The sequence below is a fragment of the Lontra canadensis genome, unplaced genomic scaffold, assembly GCF_010015895.1.
Source record: "Lontra canadensis isolate GAN:19392208 unplaced genomic scaffold, GSC_riverotter_1.0 scaffold1, whole genome shotgun sequence".
Taxonomy (NCBI): Eukaryota; Metazoa; Chordata; class Mammalia; order Carnivora; family Mustelidae; genus Lontra; species Lontra canadensis.
The window spans coordinates 71105919-71124524 of record NW_022630995.1 but is presented as its reverse complement, the minus strand read 5'-3'; the positions used below and the strand labels follow the sequence as shown (position 1 = coordinate 71124524).

The window sequence follows — 18606 nt, the reverse complement described above, 5'->3', positions numbered from 1 at the left end:
TCACTGTAGTTGTGTGATAAGGCAGTATTTTTAGCTTTCTGAGTGTTGGAGTAGGGAAAAAGAAATGTCAGAGGAGCCTGGAGTTTTGAATTTTGTTATTTGGAGAATGGCATCAAATGGGGAAGTCTTAACAAAGAAGTGGTTTTTAGATGGGACTTGGAAGTGCAGTGAGTAATCAGGTGAAATTTCCATTCAACAGATGGAAACACAACTGAAGCTTGGGAAACATGGGGGTGTGAGTGTAGGGATAGTGTAGAAAGATGAGAAATCACTGAAAACATAACCTTAGTGAATATTGTACCTTTCGAGGAGGAAGCAGAACCAGGGATTGATTAGGAGAGGACACTCAAGTAGGAGGGAAACCATTTCATATGACTGTCACAAAACCCAAGAAAAGAGCTAGTCTGAAGTATAAATAATGAAGTTTTATAAGTAGTGCAGAAAATCCATTTAACTTTATTAAATTAGGAGGTTAAGAAATGGCTTAAATTTTGTTTATATGGCATGAGTTCAAATATTATTGAATGCTATCTAAATTTTTTGTACTTCATAGGACATTTTTTTCTTAATGAATATTGTGTGGAAAATATTAGCTAATGTTCTAATCTGAGGAAATCATTTGCTTCAGTCATGTTGCAGTTCACATATGATTGACTCTAAATTAGTTTCTCTATTTGTAATTCTCTAAATTAATCCTCCAAAGGAGGGCAGCTTATTTTATCAAATGATCAAAATATATCTTACTTTTTCTTTTTATAGAAAAGTTTCTTTTGATGCTACAATCAGTAAAGAGGGCATTTGCTATTGATTCTAGTCATCCCTGGCTTCATGAGTGTATGATTCGACTCTTTAGTGCTGGTATGTTTTTGTTTTACATTACTTAAGTATTTGATTACAGTAGTGGGTAGTGACTGTATAAGTGCTCTATTTAACTTTGTCATAAACTCAATCGTTTTAAAGCTGATGGATTTTAAATTAGCTAAGGGGAAAAGCAGGATTCTTTTCTTTGTGATGAAGGTCTTTATTTTAAGGCTAGAAATGTTACATGATTTTGATACAGAATTGTTCAGTCCAAATATTTGAGAATCACCTTTGTTCCTGTTTCTAAAAAGTTACATGTAAGTTGAAACTTTGAATCATACTCATTGTGTAAAGCTTTTTAATAAATCGTTCTAAAATTGAAAAATCTCGTTGAAATTGACTAGCTACCTCCTTGCATATCTGTCTTCAGAATTCCTGGAGTCATAAAATTTTTGTTACTAAATATAGATTTAAAAGAACTTTAAGGCAGTCACTACTTTTCAAATATTTTCATAGTAAGATCCATATATTACTTTTAATGTGAAGTAGAACTAAAGAATTTGAGAATGTAAAAGGTAGAATTTTATGCTAATTATTTTTCATTTTATAGTTGAGAAATCTAGGACCTTAAAAGATTAAATGACTTATTCAAGGTAACACAAATAATTAGTAATGAAGCAGGAATGAGAGCTCAGGTCTTCATATTATTCTTTATACTAAAGAGCTATACATTTAAAGTAAAGTATTCCTGTAGTCAAGTGATGGTGGTAGTTTTAATTTCAAGTGACTGAATCTTTATAATAGAACAGTCTGCAAATACTGTTAAATTACCTGTCTCGTTGCTGAATACTCAACATATGAATCCATACATATTTAAATAATGAGAGTAAATCAGGCATCCCAATCAGTCTTTTGAGAAATGCTAAATTGTCCTGATTAAGAACATTCTTTTGACTTCTGAGAAAAAATAAAACCTTACTTAAATCATATTTATGCTTGACAAAAAAAATGATTCCTGTTCTAGACACTGAATCATAGAATGTTTCTCAGATTCTTAAATTATGAAATTAATAAATAACATAACCACCTTATAGAAAATAGAAGAAAGAATTGCTGTATTTTTTTTTTTAAGATTTTATTTATTTATTTGACAGAGAGAGATCACAAGTAGGCAGAGAGGCAGGCAGAGAGAGAAGGGGAAGCAGGCTCCCCACTGAGCAGAGAGCCCGATGCGGGGCTCGATCCCAGGACCTTGGAATCATGACCTGAGCCAAAGGCAGAGGCTTAACCCACTGAGCGACCCAGGCAGCCCAGAATTGCTGTATTTAGAGAAAATAAAATTTCTAGTCTCTTTTTTTGTATTAAACTTTTTGAAATTGTGAGTCAGAAGATGAAGGCCAAGAGTAATGGTCTTAAATCCATTCCTTGTTAGGATGGAGTGCACTTAAGCTGTTTTCAGAATTAATATAAACACTTTACTCTGTGTAATCAGCTCTTTCCTAAAACGTAGTAAAATAATACATAAAATTCTATGGATTTGGAGACTAACCTTTGAAATAGGAATTAAAAGTGGCATATCTGAATATATTTACTTACAGTATGTGTGTGGATTGATGAACATACGACTGTTTCCTTGGAACAGTTTTTTCACGAATTAAAATGCTTTTGGACTTCAGAAGAACCAAGTCAGGATGGTCCTGATGTAAGAGTAGAATTATTTTGTGTCCCTGTTAGCTATACCCGTTGCTCCAGATGTTTAGCTGACAGCATTGTCAGGAAGAGAGTTACAAAGTAATTCTGATTTTAACTAAATTTAGACAGTTAAGTGATAATTTGGAGTGATAAAGATGCACTGTCTCTTTAAAAAGCCTTCAAGAATTGGGTAGACTGCTTACTACCTCTGTTAAAAACAGGTGTGTACTGTATAAAAACATCTGTGAAACTACAAAGGCACAGAGTAGGGGCATCTTTGATATACCCCACAGGGTTCCTTTAACTAATATATTTGGTACTTAAAAAAAAAAAACCACTAACTTTGAAGTAATTTTTCAAGAACACGTTTGTCATGTCAAGTTATATTCTAACTCCTTCTTCACAAAGAAATTCTCACAGTAACACCTTTCTGGGAAGTAAGTATGGGGATAAAAAGGTGCATCAACATCTATTTTATTATAGAAACTTCTCCAAGTAAATATACTCATTTTAATCTGGTTATGAGTACCCTCAAAATCCTCCGAATGTTGTTATACTACCAATGTAATTAGTATCTGCTACATAGTAATTTACCATACAGGTCATCTTCCTTTCCCCTTTTAATTATGAAGATGATTTTCAAGTTTTTTTTTTTTAAGTTATAGGACTTAGAGCAACTTAAACTACTACATTCCTGCTCGTGCTAAGTAAAAGATAGGAGCTTAGGTATTCAGTTGTTTCATTATTCACTTATATGCTTTTAAAATCACTGGTCATCTTGTTCTACAATGAATCTTTTGTCTTTTCCTCTGTCATTTGTACAAAATCCTTTTTTCTTTTATTTGCAGATTATTTTTCTTCTGTACTAATGTATTTCTCTCCTAAAAACTTCATTAATACTCTGATTTACCTACTTTACTGTTTTGAATGGTAATCACTTTTAGGTTGTCCTTTAACTAGTAGTGAGTAGTCTTTAGCTTACACAAAATACGAGCTTTTTTTTTTTTTTTTTTTTTTTTTTAGATATTATTTATTTATTTGCCAGAGAGAGAGAGCACGCACAAGCAGGCAGAGTAGCAGGCAGAGGCAGAGAGAGAAGTAGACTCCCTGCCGAGCAAGGAGACTGATGTGGAACTTGATCCCAGGACCCTGGGATCATGACCTGAGCCGAAGGCATCGGCTTAACCGACTGAGCCACCCAGGTGTCCCGAAAATATGAGCATTTTCTACCCAAATTATAAACGAAAATGCCAGCTAGCCTGGGAATCCAGAGAAATTCTTTTTTTTTTTTTTTTAAGATTTTATTTATTTATTTGACAGAGATCACAAGTAGGCAGAGAGGCAGGCAGAGGGTGGGGGAAGCAGGCTCCCCACTGAGCTGGGAACCCGATGTGGGGCTCGATCCCAGGACCCTGAGATCATGACCTGAGCTGAAGGCAGAGGCTTAACCCACTGAGCCACCCAGGTCCCCAGAGAAATTCTTTTTGCTAAGAATCAGCCCCCTTTTCAATGCGACTGTTAACCATTGATGATTACTAACTTAATTTAATCTACTTTAGGATGAACCAACCATTATTTTAATTTTAAGATGTTGAAAGACTCAAATCAAAAGCCTCTTAGGGTTTTATTACCCTTCCCTCAATCAAGTATTGCTTTTCCGTGATTCACAAGACATTGTTCAATCAGAAGTAGCAAGGAAGATAAGTAGTCTGGGATTTTTTATTTTCCTGAGACCTCAATAGTTTTTGTTTTAATCACTTTCAAAGGATTTTTAGATTGATCCGGCAGCCCACTAGTCTTTAACAATAAAAGCTTATCTAATAGATTATGACATTTGTGGTTGCTCCTTTCCTTAAAGATACAGGTAAAATTGCATTCTATAGAATTCCATACAACATTCTAAGTTGTACTGCAGCAGAGTTTTGTTGTTGTAATTAGTATCTTCCTGGAAATTAGAGTTCTAGTCTACATAACACAGGGGAGTAAACAGAGTCAGCCTCAAACATTTTGTGATTTAGTGACAAATATTTTTGGAAATAGCTATTAATGGAAGTTGGAAGTTACATAAATATTTCCTCTTTATATATCCCAAATATATATATTTTTTAATTGTGTGGGCTTTTTTTTTTTTTTAAAGCAGTTTTGATTTTTCTGGGGAGATTGTTTTAATCTGAGGAAAACAAATTTAATAAAGAGCATAAAAACATGAAAATCTTAGCTTCCACCTGTAACCAACTGTAATGTAACTATATGGTTACTTTCCCATCTTCATATAGTGTCCGGAAAGCACTTAATGCAAACCAACAAAGCCCATGGAAGTACCACATTTTATAGAAAACCTGTGGTTTTGACATAATGTTCATTGTAATTGGCTATAATCTATTTTACCAACTTTTCTTTCAGTTCTCTCTCTACTCCGGCTTCCCCTGAAAACCAAATACTGATAAATTGCAAAAGTTGAAAGTACAGCCATGATGGAGCTTAAGCTATATTCTTTAATAACTCATTTAATTGGGGAGAAAAGCCCTCATTTAATTGAACCACTCAATTCTATACAATGATAGAAGAAATGTTATTTAACCAACAAAAGTCCTATAATTAATTACTTAGGTACATAATAATTATATGTTGAATATTTCATGTAGATGTTTGCTACCCAAGATTTCATGTTTAATTTTAAACTTAGGATAGTGATCCATTAGGGAGATAATGAAAGCAGTTTAGTAAGTCATTACTACCATTTGAAAATCTAAAATAGAAATAGAGTAGAAAATACCAGAATGCATAGCACAAAGTTAGGGTTAGTGTTCTGTGCAACTTTTGCTTCACATAAGGAGTTAAGTACATAGGATACATATTCATGAGTACAATATTTGAAAAGTGACCACCATGGTTTCTAACCATAAGGAAGATATATTTTCAATCTATGACAAAAGTAATAATAATTTGTCAAATTATATATTTAGCTATTATATAATTAGCTCTTTTATATATAACCTTTCTTTACTGTGATCATTTTAGGTTAGGTATTTCCTCAATTTTACAGATCAAGAAATAAGTTCAGAGAGGTTGTGACTTGTCCAAGCCTAGATCCATACCCAGGTCTGTCTGGCTCAAAGCTTCAGACTCTCTCTCTCTATACCAAAATAATGATGGGGAAAAAAGCACACCAAAATTCAGTCAGCGTTTGGGGCGGGGGGTCAGCTTTTCCATCTCTAAATCCCAAGCCCTGGAAATAAGATTATTACTAGCATGTAGTCATTACAGGAAAATACTTTGTTGATCCTTTAGAATTTATTATATAGTGATAACTCAGTTTAAATAGCCCCTGCAAATAAAGGTCAATGAAGTCAGTCATGTTGTCTTTTAAAATTGCTAAATTTTATAATGCCTTACTTGGGTATAGAAGATGGAGGTGAGGAAAATTCTGTTGTCTTCAGCACTGCATAATTACTGTGACAGTATTTATCAGGTAGGTGTCATCAAAGCCCCTACTTTACAGACTTGATTTGAAGTTGAAGGGGGCAGCCCTTTGGGCTTGGAAGGCTGCAGAATTAACATCTTTCATTATCTGTTTTGCTTTCTGTTTTTTTCTGAAAATGAATCATTTATCAATGAAATGTCTTTGAATGCTATTAGAAAATCATTAGATTATTCTGCTGACACACATTCTTTACATTTATATAATAAGCTCTTTAAATGTTGAATTATAAGTAGGTTCATCCAGTTTTTACATATAATTGCTGTATTTCATCAGACTCGTCCACGTAATTTTTTAACTTCTGCAAACTGTATCAGAGTATCTAACTACTAATTGAGTTTGTTTTTAATTTGTTCAGCAGTGTGTGAAAGTAAAGATTTACCTGATACAGTTAGAACAGTATTAAAACAAGAAATGAATCGTCTTTTTGGAGCAACGAATCCAAAGAATTTTAATGAAACTTTTCTGAAAAGGAATTCTGATTCATTGCCACACAGATTATCAGGTAATCTCGTTATTTTCTTTTTATCCTAACCTTCTAAAACAATTTCAGTTTTTATTGTAATGGATCAGTGATAAGGTTACATATTTCTCGTGGAAGAGGTATTGCAATTATCTCACATTTTAGTCTTATGAAAATAGGCAGCTTAAATATGCTTCCTATAAACTTTTAAATCTTTTAGACAAAATTATTCCTGTGCAACAAGGTCAGTAGTTTTTCCTGGTTCAGCATTGTCTTTACAACAAAGCAAGTATACTGCATTTAGCTGTATATTACATATAGTGAAGGTGGGGGGAGCGTTCTCTTTTTTTTTCCTTTCTCCCTTCAGTGTGTTCTTAAAGTTCACTTGGATGTGACCATCATCTTTTACTTCTCATGCTTATATAAGATATTAAACTAAACAATGCAGAATACTAGAAACCTTTTCACAGGCAGGGGTCCATGCTGGCAGTCCAGAGTCTGGACTTGATGGGACTGTGTGGGTAGTGCGTTAAGTAGGATGCTTTTAGAATACCTGGCTAAGAATGCAAGCAGCTTTGTATGCCTTTGTGGAATTCTGAATTCAGCTTTATGGCCCATTCCATCAAGGTTGGATGTCTCCCTCCCACATCCCCATCCCTATCACATTTTGCGGAGTATTCCCCTCAGCCCCAAATTATGTTCATTTTAAAAAAGAAAACTATCCATGGTTCCGCTGCACAAACACAACTATTATTAGAATATTTTATTTCTTCCTGGTTTTTTTTACTTTAATCCTAGTTTAAGCTATTTTTGGTCTATCAGGGTTTTTTTAAACAGTGTTTCAAATGACTATTCCTATTTTTCTAATAAAGTGCCTTACTGAGTACACATATATGTTACATTTTATATTTGAATGGATAGAGGATCAGATGCTGATTTTACTTTGAAATAAAACAGATTTCCTTTTTACTTGTCCTTTAGCTGCCAAAATGGTATATTATTTAGATCCTTCTAGTCAGAAGCGAGCTGTAGAGTTGGCAACAACGCTTGATGAATCCCTCACTAACAGAAACCTCCAGGTAAAGAGTTTCTCATAATCTCTGTTAAGAGTACCTGATTACTTCTCTGTTTCTCTTTTAATGAGAATTTCTCTTTTTACGAAGAGAATAATTTTTACCCAGGTAACTGTTTTTTGTTATTTATGCATACTGTTTACCAAACCATTATGAATACATATCAGAAACTAACCTTATCTTAAATTTATGTACGATTGTCTATGTGTGCACACACACATAGCAGGCTACCTGGCATTCAAGAGCTAGTTCCACATCTGTTACTTATTTTTTTCTAGATATATGTTTTAGTAAAATCATATATTCCATAGTTAATTTTAGATTTCACTTCATTCATATCTATGCATTTTTTAAAACATTTATTTATTTTAGAGAGAGTGTGTATGTAAGTTGGGGAGAGTGGTAGAGGGGGAGGGAGAATCCCAAGCAGGGAAGCTCAGTCTCACCACCCCGAGAAAATGGACCGAGCCCAAATCAGGAGTCAGATGCGCATCCGACTGAGCCACCTAGGCGCTGCCCTATCTGCATTTTTGGGGAAGCAATGGTCTCTGTGAGGCTCTTTTTTTAAGATTTATTTACTGAGAGAGTGCACATGCATGCACACAGGAGTTGGGAGGGACAGAGGAAGAAGACAATCTTAAGCAGACTCTGAATGATCCCCATGCAGGGCTGGATAGTACCACCCAAGATCACTACCTGAGCTGAAACCAAGAGTCATTCGCTTAACTGACTGAACCACCCAGGCACCCCCTTGGTGAAGATTCTGACATGTTGAAGATGCATATGCCAGGGGTCAAATTAAAACACTCATTTCATAACTTGTAATGTAACATGAGATTAAATAGAATAAAAGACAAATGGATGTCTTGCAAAATACAGATTCTAGTTTAAACTAAAAACAAAGGACATAGTGTTACTTCCTGTGATAATTAGCCAGACAAAATAAGCATTTGATATATTGCTTTAATAGCAAATGAAGTAAATACCTTCAAGAAACATTTGACTTTTTGATTGCTAATATTTTAATACATCATTTAGATTAGAACATTTCTAGAGTGGCGAAGTTGTTGGATACTATATATCTGCAAACTACATAATGTTTTTTTAGGTGAAAAGATAAAACATAAGAAATGCAAGTCAACATATAAGATATTTTAAAATGTAAGAAGATACACTAAGGGGTTTGGTTGAAACGGTTGTCAGTTTTTATGAACAAATTTTTCTTGTGTATATGCCCTTTGGTTTGAGATTTCCTTTCCTGCTTTGTTAGTAGAGTACTACAATTTGAATAGAAGGGTGAAAAACAATGTTTGATACTGCCAACTATCTCTAAGCCTCTTAAAAAACAAAACTGTGGAAGGTGTAAGTAACCGACGTTACCATAGAAAGTTTTGCATTTATATACAGGGCCAGCCTGGGCTGAGGCAGGGTTTCCACCTGGGTTTGAGCACTTGCTCAGAGTGAGTGGGTCTTTAAATGCAGCACCCTGCACACTTTGCTTGCCCAACAAAATTCATCCTTTTGTGTAAACCCTGCAATTCCAAAGAAACTAATTCTTACGGGATATATATGTGCAAGTGAAATGCTTTTGTGTATCTTAAATATGTGTGTTTTAGAAAATCTGTGGATAATGAAATGTCTAATGAATTCACAGTACAAACTTCTTCTTTGACAAGTTATAACATGACCTTTTCTCTTTCTTTAGACATGTATGGAGGTATTAGAAGCCTTGTGTGATGGTAGCCTAGGAGACTGTAAAGAAGCTGCTGAAGTTTATAGAGCAAATTGTCATAAGCTTTTCCCCTATGCTTTGGCTTTCATGCCTCCTGGATATGAAGAGGATATGAAGATCACAGTTAATGGAGATAGTTCTGCAGAAACTGAAGAACTGGCCAATGAAATTTGAACATCATTAAACAAGCAATTGGAATGACTTTGGACCATATCTAGTGTATAATATTTTTGTCACGCACCTGCTGCATTGCTCTAACTTACACAGAATGAGAAGAGTAAATGTTCTTGCCTTCAAATAGTGTTTTACGTTTTTTTATCCTGCTGAAAAAGTATATATAAAATATCTAACATATTACAGGATATAGGTTCAGTTTCTTAAAAAAATTAAAAGCTGCTAAAATTGAGGGATTAAAAGAAGATACCTTATTCTATTCCTACCTACCCACCCATGTTTTTTAACTAATTTATATAAAATCTGGAGGCTGTTACAGCTAACAAAGCAGGTGTGTGGCAGAAATATTACTTTAAAATTTGTCTTGTGAGATTTTACTATATCTCAGACAGCAAAAACGCTGTTTTAGCACTGGATTCTTTCACTGAGCACAAAGAGTTGTTGGGGCTTTAGCATCTGACTGATTTTGTTACGGGGTTGATTCTGACCATAGGAAGTATGCAATGTGAATCACTATTTACAGAGAAACCTACAACAGATGCTTGATGTTGTAGAAGGTGGGACATATAGATACCAAGCAGAACTATAAGAAACCTAGAGGGTGTTCAATACGCTTGTTGTGTTTCCAAAATTCACTGTACATGATCAGTTTGGTGTTCTTGTACCACAGTTTTTAACTGAAGGAACCAGTTGGAACAATCTCAATTTTAACTAAAACTTGAAGAACTAAAATAGCAATGCAAACCTTTCAGCATTGTTTTGGCCAAACTTGTTAAAACTGTAATGCAAGAACCAAATGCACTGTGATGTGGCACCAACTAATTAGCACGCATGAATTTTTTCACCCAAGAGTGAAAAAAGAAAATCTACCGTGGCTTGAAGTTAAAGAGCAGAACTCCTGACTACCATTCTATGACTGATCAAGAGACTAATAGTTTAAAACCTCAGCAGGCCTTGTTCACGATATGCAGAAAAAAAGTGCTGCAGTTTAGATACCTCTGGAATTTTTCCACAGTGTCACAGGTTTGTAATACTTGAAGCCCTACATTTCTAAGAATATATTTCTTGCTCAGTCGTTTCAGGCAAGCCCAAGACTTTGTAATTTTTAAAGGGCCCAAGATTTTTTTTTCAATAACAGACCAGCTTCTTTTTCCTGCAGTTACAGATGTAATTTCCTTTTTGTTGTCAAACATAAGGTACCAAATATGATGCAATAAATTGTTTTGAAAAACAGTTGTGTGAATATTTCAACTAATCTGTGTTGGGCTTCTGTGAAAATACACAGGTGGAAACAGAGGTGCAAGCCAGAGGCAATGTAACGTGCTGTACAACTAGTGCTGATGGGAGCGTTTAGGATGGGCCAAGTGCCGATGTCAGGGGAACTCCATAATGCGGGTGTAGTGCCTCTCCTGCATTAAGATTTCATCGAGGGCTAGGATGGTGGCAGGTACTATGAATGTAATTCCTAACTCATCATTTGAGAGGAAAACTGAATACTGCGATTTTGATGGAGAAAACGAGCCTTAAAATGTTAAACCTATATACTGAGATCCGGCCTCAGGCTCAATATTCTCATTGCGTTTGCAAGATCCAAGCAAATTAAGTGACTCAATTGTATATATAATTGACCTTTTTGTGGTACTTTAAGTTTATAAGACGTATATTCTAAAGGGAATTTTCAGGAGACCTTCTGCTCCTACTGACTGAACAGTTGTGCTAAACTCAACCTTTCATAGTACGTGACCTGCATTCCGTGTCCCAGTCTAACGAATTAGTGATGTAAAGAGAAGTACAAACTGAACTCCAGTGCTTTGTTATGTTTTCTTAACTGGCCCTGTCTCAGGAACATCTTAACAGATGGCAAAAAACAAACAAACAAACTTTTTTTCAACTTCTCCTATGAGTGGCAACTGAAGTTCTTAATGTTGGGAAAGAACACTAGTGCTACCTCTGCCACTACTGAAGTGTTGGGAGGAGGCACCAGCCATATAATAGGGGTATATGTGTGAATTATGTTTAAACTCTACTGTATATTGAAATGAAATTCATATATTTGTCTTGATAATGTTCAAATGATGTAGATTGTCTTAGAATGAAAATTCATAAATACTCAGAACTCTTGATGCAGATGCCACCCGTGAGGAGCTAAATTCCTAACATGTATATTGTACTCCAACCCGATTTTACTGGAACTATTGAATAAATATTTTATTTTCTTTCAGGTTTACTTGATAGTGGATACATTGTCTGGTGTCAGAAGATCTTGACAGGGTTCATTTTATGTCCAGACAGCAACCCTAAAGCATCGTACTGTACTGTCTAGCTCTGAGTAGTATCAACTGGATCATCTCACATTTGCCTCATTCACTCTATTAATTCCAAATGATACTGTGGGGGAAAACAGGGTTAGAAAAACAAGTGGGGGGGGGGAATGCAGTGATGTTGTATTCTAAACAAGTGCCTTATGTTTATTGCTGAGAACTGGTGTTATCAACCCTTTTCAGAAGAAAGGGTCCCTTGACCTGTATTAACATAGGAAAGTAAAGTTATTTTTGTTTTTCTTTATATTTACTACTCTTGTCATTTCTCATTTAAAAATTGAATTCCGACTAGGTTAGTTTACTCAGCTTTAATTAGATGGTTGAGTCCTACATTTTCAACATTTTTCTATATTTATTTTGCACAAAGTGTGATCTATAATAGTATGGCTCAAAGTAGTCCCAATATTAGAGAATAGCTTTTCTGTGGGTTTTGTCAGGCCCTTGTTTTCCAGTGATGTTTGTACTCCATGGTGTGTTGCTGTTAGAGCTGTGAAATTAAAGCTGTGATTGTAAGAGGAGGCCAGAAATTGTGGTCTAGTTTCAGGTAGGTGGTGATAAATTCAGGGAAGTCTCGCTCCTGCACAATTTCTAGGAATATTCCAGTTGCCATGTGTAGAGTCTGTTTGGGAAAAGGTAAAAAGTGAAGTGTTAAATTTTCTTACAAGATAACGTGTATACTTAGTAACTATGAGCCTTAAATTTTGAAATAACTCTAAGAAATGTATCAAGAAAGACTGACCTGTCAGATGGAAGGTGGTCTTCGTGTTCTAGCTCATGCTCCACTTGAAGTTCTAGGCAAGCTTTCTTGATGCCATCCAGCTACCATCTAAACTTTGTTGAATCTACTGCCGAAACTAAATTAAAAACAAAGTCACATGAAATGGCTGTATTGCCCCATAAGGAGCTGAAACCTTAGGTTTTGTTCCAATTTTGATGATTAAGAAATCTCACTACTTGTAGCAATAAAACATTTTTGGAAAAGGCCATTGTTCTTTATTGAATTGCACTTTCACCTTTTTTAGTATGCAGCCTACAGGGTGGATGTTAAAAGTATTGGTAGTGTGCAGAAGGTTTGGGAGAAAATGCTCATTTCAATAAAGCAGAAGAGTATCTTATATACTGTAGGTTATATAGCTGAGTTAACACTGCTACTACCTCCATCAAGTTCTACTCCTTTTATGATGACATAAAGGTGGGCAGGAAGAAAGGAAGCAGTATGGGGTAGAAAGTGGGTCTTCACAGTTTGCAGCCTCAGTTTATCCAGTTGCCTTTGAAATGACACCATCTTGGGACTGTAGCCAGAAGAAAAAATTGGTACTGTTGATATCAGAATTTTTACCAAATTGTCAGTGATAGTCAAGCTTGCAATATTAATGTTCAGTGCTCTTCCTAGAGTGCTAGATGCCAAAAACAATATGGACTGTTTTAAGGTGGCTTGTAAAGCAAAAGTAAAGTTGGTACTTGGCAGTTTAACAAAGACTGTAATGTAGTTCTTGTATTTTTTTATATCAGGCCTTGTGTCTTTTTTAACAGTCTGTATTATTTCACACAGGTGGTACAATTCTTAACTAAAAAATAGTGATCTTGAGCCTGAATATGTGATGAAAAATTTCCTGTGATGTATATTCTGCTGTTGCTAAATCAGCTTGGTCTCAGTAAGTTCAAATTATCCTCTCATTTAGAAACAACATAGGAGCGAAGAGATTTGGGGAATATGATTTGGGTCCCCTGGCTTGCTTTCAGCTAATAATTACATTTGCCTTCTATATCTAGTTGTGCATTGTCTTAACAAACAAGAAGCCTTTCTCCACACCATTCTGTGTTATCTTTCCAGTCCACTATAGTTTCCTAATGGGCTTTTATGAACTTGCCACTTGTTTGATCTGCAAGTTTACCAGGTCCATTGCTTAATGCTTGAAGCTTCATCACAATTGAGATAGGTGCTGGGTTTTCTAAAGTGTTTTTCCAGAACTCTGGTGTTTCTTCATTAATAATGAGTACTTAAATTAGCTACCACTTTTTTTCTTTCAAACTACTTACTTGCCTTCTAGTAGTCAGACTACTGTTTGATATCTTTAAAAATGAAAAGGGAGCCATTTAAAAAAGTAAAAAACATCTCCCATATCTTATATTTGAAGTTCTGAACTATGGATATACAAAATGCTAATTCTTCCCTTCATTAACTTCTAATAAAATTTACTATGCATTAATAACAGTAGTAGAAGTATTCAGAAACGTGTTCAGCTGGCATTTTTTACTGTTAAGCATAATTTGCTTAGATCTGATTTAGGGTATTCCCATTCGTCTTGTGCTTCTCTCTTGGTCTTTGGGAATTTCCTCAAAATACCACAGATCATTATATTTTACTTATTCTAAGTACATTTCTCACATCTAATTTTTGTTTCTTTCCTGTAGTTTATCAATGGAATGGTTGTGACTGGCCTTGTAGGAAGCAGATGACTGGAGGACCATCCTCTAACTTTTTCAGTTGCCTGTTCATTGTCGCATAAGTTAGCAGTGAATCTACTCATCCTTCATGTCTTTAGCAACCAGCCACCCAGGTAACATCCCATCCCGTGGAATTAAGTCACTACAGAGATTGTCATTCAGTGGTTGCTTTTCATCTTTCCAACATTTTAAAGGGATTGGTAACACACACACCAACCACCTGTCTAGAGAGCTCTGTTGTCTATAGCCTACTGTCTCTACTTTTAATCATTACAAGTAGGGAGACACTGGGGTAAGGTCTGCAATGGGTAGCTCTAGTCACATGACCTACAGCCAGTGTTCATCACAAGGAGAAGTTGTGGTCCACAGTTGATCTTAAGGTAGGCAATTAAATCCTTTTATGTCATAAATTTAACCTTGTTTATTAAAGTCTCAGGGGCACTATTTAAAAAAGACAACCCTCAATACCTGGGTCTACCTGCAGAGATTCTGATTTGAATGATCTGGAATCAGGCCTGGGCATGGGTCGTTGTCTCCTTTCCTCCATACCCCACAGTGATTTTAAGGTGTAGCCAACGTTGAGGACCACTATCTTTGAAATTTAAAATATTTTATAGTACTGAGTTTTTTCCTTAGCTTGAAGAAGGAAGCAACTATGTAAGTGCAAAAAGATGAACTTTCCCCCATCTTAACATTAAGGGGAAGAACTTAGGTTTGAATTTTCTGTCAAGACCTTTGTCAAGCTTCTGTCAAGACTTCAAAGTCTATGACAGACTTTTCCCTACTTAAATCATGCTGCTACTGTACTACCAGAGATGCTGGTACTCAAAGAAAAAAAATCAATAGTTTTATTGGATGTCATGGAAACTTGTCTTCATTGAAGCAAGTTTTAAAACATAATTGCCATGGATAGATAGATGCTTGAATTTTTGAGTGGATGAGTACCAAAGCAGAGCATGGACTTTTAAATAAGAATGGGTGCTAGATCGTACTCCCTGGAAATCCATGCATACCTAACCCCCAATCAAATACATGTGTTTTTTCTCCCTAAAGGACATTTTATATAAATGAGTGGATTACTGTTACAGATCAGATGTGAAAAGAACCATGATTCTTGGAAAGACAGAATTCAAAGCTGTCTTGGCCGGTTAGTGTAGAACCTGGAAAGGAGATTTACATAACATGTAGTCTTATATCAAACTAAAACCTGCTTTGTGAGATCTGTTGAAATAACATTCTGGGTAGATAACCCAAAACTATCCAATCTAGTGTGGTTTTTTTTAGTAAAATAGGAATTGTTTTATAGACAAGCCTCAATTCTGTCTAGCTTGTTCTTGGCTGGTTAAAGGATTTGATAAACGAGTCTGGTTTTAATACTGTTCGTCACCATTCTTGAGTTCCTAGAGGTGGATGATCTTCCCTCACCTTTGCAAACTAGAAAATCTAAATTGTTTTTGTCTTTTCACATAGAAGCCTGGCCTTATGTGTTAGTTACTTTTCTCTGATCCTTGTGACTAAATGCCCACTTTGTGGCTTGGTACAATAGTGTGATGTAGTTGAGAACATAAGCTTGTAGATGAGACAGAACTAGGTTTAACTCCTGGTTCAGTCCCTTAGGCAAGATAATAAGAATTTCTAGTTCATAGTTGTTGGAAGGATTAAGTAACATATATACTGTATAGAAAATGATTAGCACAAGGCCTGACCTGACACATAGTAAGCATTCATTATAAATACTATTATTTGCAAAAGGATGTTCTTTTCTGTTTGAGTATTTGACTTGGTTATCCTTATTTGTTGAGTGTAGTACATTGGGCCAGCATATTCAGGAAATAGTTTATAATCTTTATCTGGATACTGAAGGCTCAGTTTTTTTTTTATTTTTTTCCCTAGTATTTTACTTCACATGAGAACTTTACGTTGTTTTGCCTTTTCTCACAGTAGAAAAAACCACCTGTAATACCTACATCCTTCAGTGATCATTTTGACATTCTTGGAAATGTTTACTGGTGTTAGCGAACCTGACAGATTTCTGCAGTTTAAAGTTATTTAGAAGGTGTGGAATTAGGCCAGTTCCAGTGTCCATCCAGTAGTTAATGAATGCCTACTACCCCCAGGAATTGTGCTTCATATTGGAAATAGATGACCTAGTCCTTGCTCTCACATTTTTTACAGGCTAGTAAAGGAGACAGACAAATCAAGAAATGAGTGCAGCAGCAATTTATAAAGCCCTGGAGTCAGTACTCATTTCTTTTTGAATGGGCTAGGAAAAGCTTGACATAATATTCCCTAGAGCTTGGAAAGATAAAGACCAGTTTCCTAGACATATAGTAGGTAGGTAGCATGTACCTAATGGCACAGATACCTGAAACATGTATTCAGGGACTATGTTAACTAGTGAGAGTAGAATCTAGGAAATGAGGCTGGGGCTCGGATTAAAGTGTGTTAGATTTATTAGAAGGCTCGAATTGGCTTTGTGTAAACAGAGGACAGTTATTGAAGAAAGAGGGAAGGGTAAATGAGAGAATTCTGCTCGCATTGTGATCATGAGGGCGGGGAGAAAGATTGTAGACGCCAAAGCTAATTACAACACTCAAGTTGAGCTAATGAAGAATAGCTATCACTGAGTTCTTACTGTGTGCCGAGCAATGTAGGGAGCACTTTGCATTTGTTAGCTCATTTAATCCTTGAAGAGAACACATGATGTAGATATTGTTCCCATTTAACAGAAAACTTGATTATAATTTGCTCATGGTCACACAGTTTATAAGTGATAAAAATCTGCATTCAAGCCCAGGTGCGTCTAACTCCAAAGTGCTTGTTTCTGATCAGTATAACCTCTGGCAAAAAGTGGTAAGGACAACAACAGTAAGTATGGAGAGGAGAGCAAGATACAAGAGATGTTAAAAAGGTGGGACTTACAGGTCACCTGGGTGATTCAGTTGGTTAAACATCTGCCATTGGCTCAGGTCTTGATCCCAGAGTCAGGCTCCCTGCTCTGCCGTAAGTCTGCCCCTCCTCCCATTCATTCTCCCAGTCTCTCTCCCCTCTCTTCAAATAAATAAAATCTTAAAAAAAAAAAAAATCAGCTGACTTGTTGGAGGGGAGAGGGCAGTGGATGGAGAAGTAAAAGTTAATGATGTCCAGCGTTTGGGCATGAAACACTTTGTCTTTGAGAGTATCATTAAGCAGTAAGAGTTGGGAAGAAGAAATTGAGGGGAAAAGAGAGGTCTTTTCAGAATGAATTTTAGTTGTTTATAGGACATGTAAGTCCCATAAGATTAGTAGGCAGCTAGGCATATAGGTCTGAAGTTTAGAAGAGAGGTGACTTGTAGATTTGAGGAATTAGTTGTGAGTAGTGTAAGCTGGACAAGACTGCTCAAAAGAGAATAAACAAAGATGATGACCTGCAATGCCAAGAGAAGTGGGTAGAGGAAAAGAAACTAACAAAAGAGACCAAGAAATAATAGAAAGTTAGGAGTAGAAGATAATAATGTTGGGAAATCAAAGTTCTGCAACAATTAGGATCAATGGGGTCAAAATCAAGTTATTAAAATTTGTGTTAGTCAAGATGGTAACATTTTAGAGGTCTGAATATCACATGTTGGCGGGGATGTTGAAAAAACATAGAACTCTCAGGTACTGTCTTCGGGAGTATAAATTGATAGTCATTATGAGGGCAATTTGGCAGTATTCATTTACTAAAATTAAATGTATGCATATGAACCAGCAATTCCACTAGGATATACATACACACATATATATGCCCTGTAAATATTCCTGCGTATTTGCCAGAGAGACATGGAAGAATGTTCATCAGAGTATTGTTTATAATAATGAAATTTGGAAATAAAGTGTCTGTAACATAAGAATGAATAAGTTGTGCTATATTTTCATTTAATGGAATGCTGTCCAGTTAAAATGAGTAAGCCAGCATTAAGTGAATCATTTACCCTCCAAAACAGTGGTGATTTAAAAAAAAACAAGTTAATGGCGTATTATATTTCTTATATGTATATTTATTAATGTAAGACAATACTGTGTGGTTTATGGATATATTCATTTAAAGTAAAGTTTTAAAGGGGTGCCTGGCAGCCTCATTCAGTGGGACATGTGACTCTTGATCTTGGGGTTGTGAGTTTGAGCCTCACATTGGGTATAGAGATTACTTAAAGATAAAATATATTTTTTAAAGATTTTGTTTATTTCTCTGACAGAGATCACAAGTAGGCAGAGAGGCAGGCAGAGGGCGGTGGGGGGTGGGGGAGCAGGCTCCCTGCTGAGCAGAGAGCCTGATGACAGGCTCTATCCCAGGACCCTGAGATCATGACCTGAGTCAAAGACAGAGGCTTTAACCCACCGAGCCACCCAGGTGCCCCTAAAGATAAAATCTTTAAAAAAAAAAAAAAAAAGTAAAGCTT

At 35.7% G+C, this 18606-nt stretch overlaps 1 protein-coding gene and 1 long non-coding RNA gene across 3 annotated transcripts in view; one reads left to right on the top strand and one right to left on the bottom strand.

Annotated features, from left to right (window-relative positions):
- Positions 1 to 11643, top strand: part of NAA15 (N-alpha-acetyltransferase 15, NatA auxiliary subunit) — an 81745-nt gene extending 70102 nt beyond the window's left edge. The window contains exons 17-20 of one of the 2 annotated variants that reach the window (XM_032857370.1): positions 760 to 858; positions 6336 to 6479; positions 7419 to 7516; positions 9216 to 11643. In XM_032857370.1, the coding sequence (XP_032713261.1) occupies positions 760 to 858; positions 6336 to 6479; positions 7419 to 7516; positions 9216 to 9416 (542 nt within the window). In that variant the 3' untranslated portion in view covers positions 9417 to 11643. Of the gene's footprint in view, positions 1 to 759; positions 859 to 6332; positions 6480 to 7418; positions 7517 to 9215 lie in introns of both variants that reach the window. The other variant, XM_032857362.1, reaches the window with a different exon arrangement.
- A 346-nt stretch (positions 11644 to 11989) lies between these two features.
- Positions 11990 to 12876, bottom strand: LOC116867717. The gene is made up of 3 exons (XR_004382653.1): positions 12751 to 12876; positions 12477 to 12591; positions 11990 to 12356 (listed from the first exon to the last, which is right to left on the bottom strand). It is a non-coding gene; the product is annotated as an uncharacterized LOC116867717 (long non-coding RNA).
- Positions 12877 to 18606: the final 5730 nt, after the last annotated feature.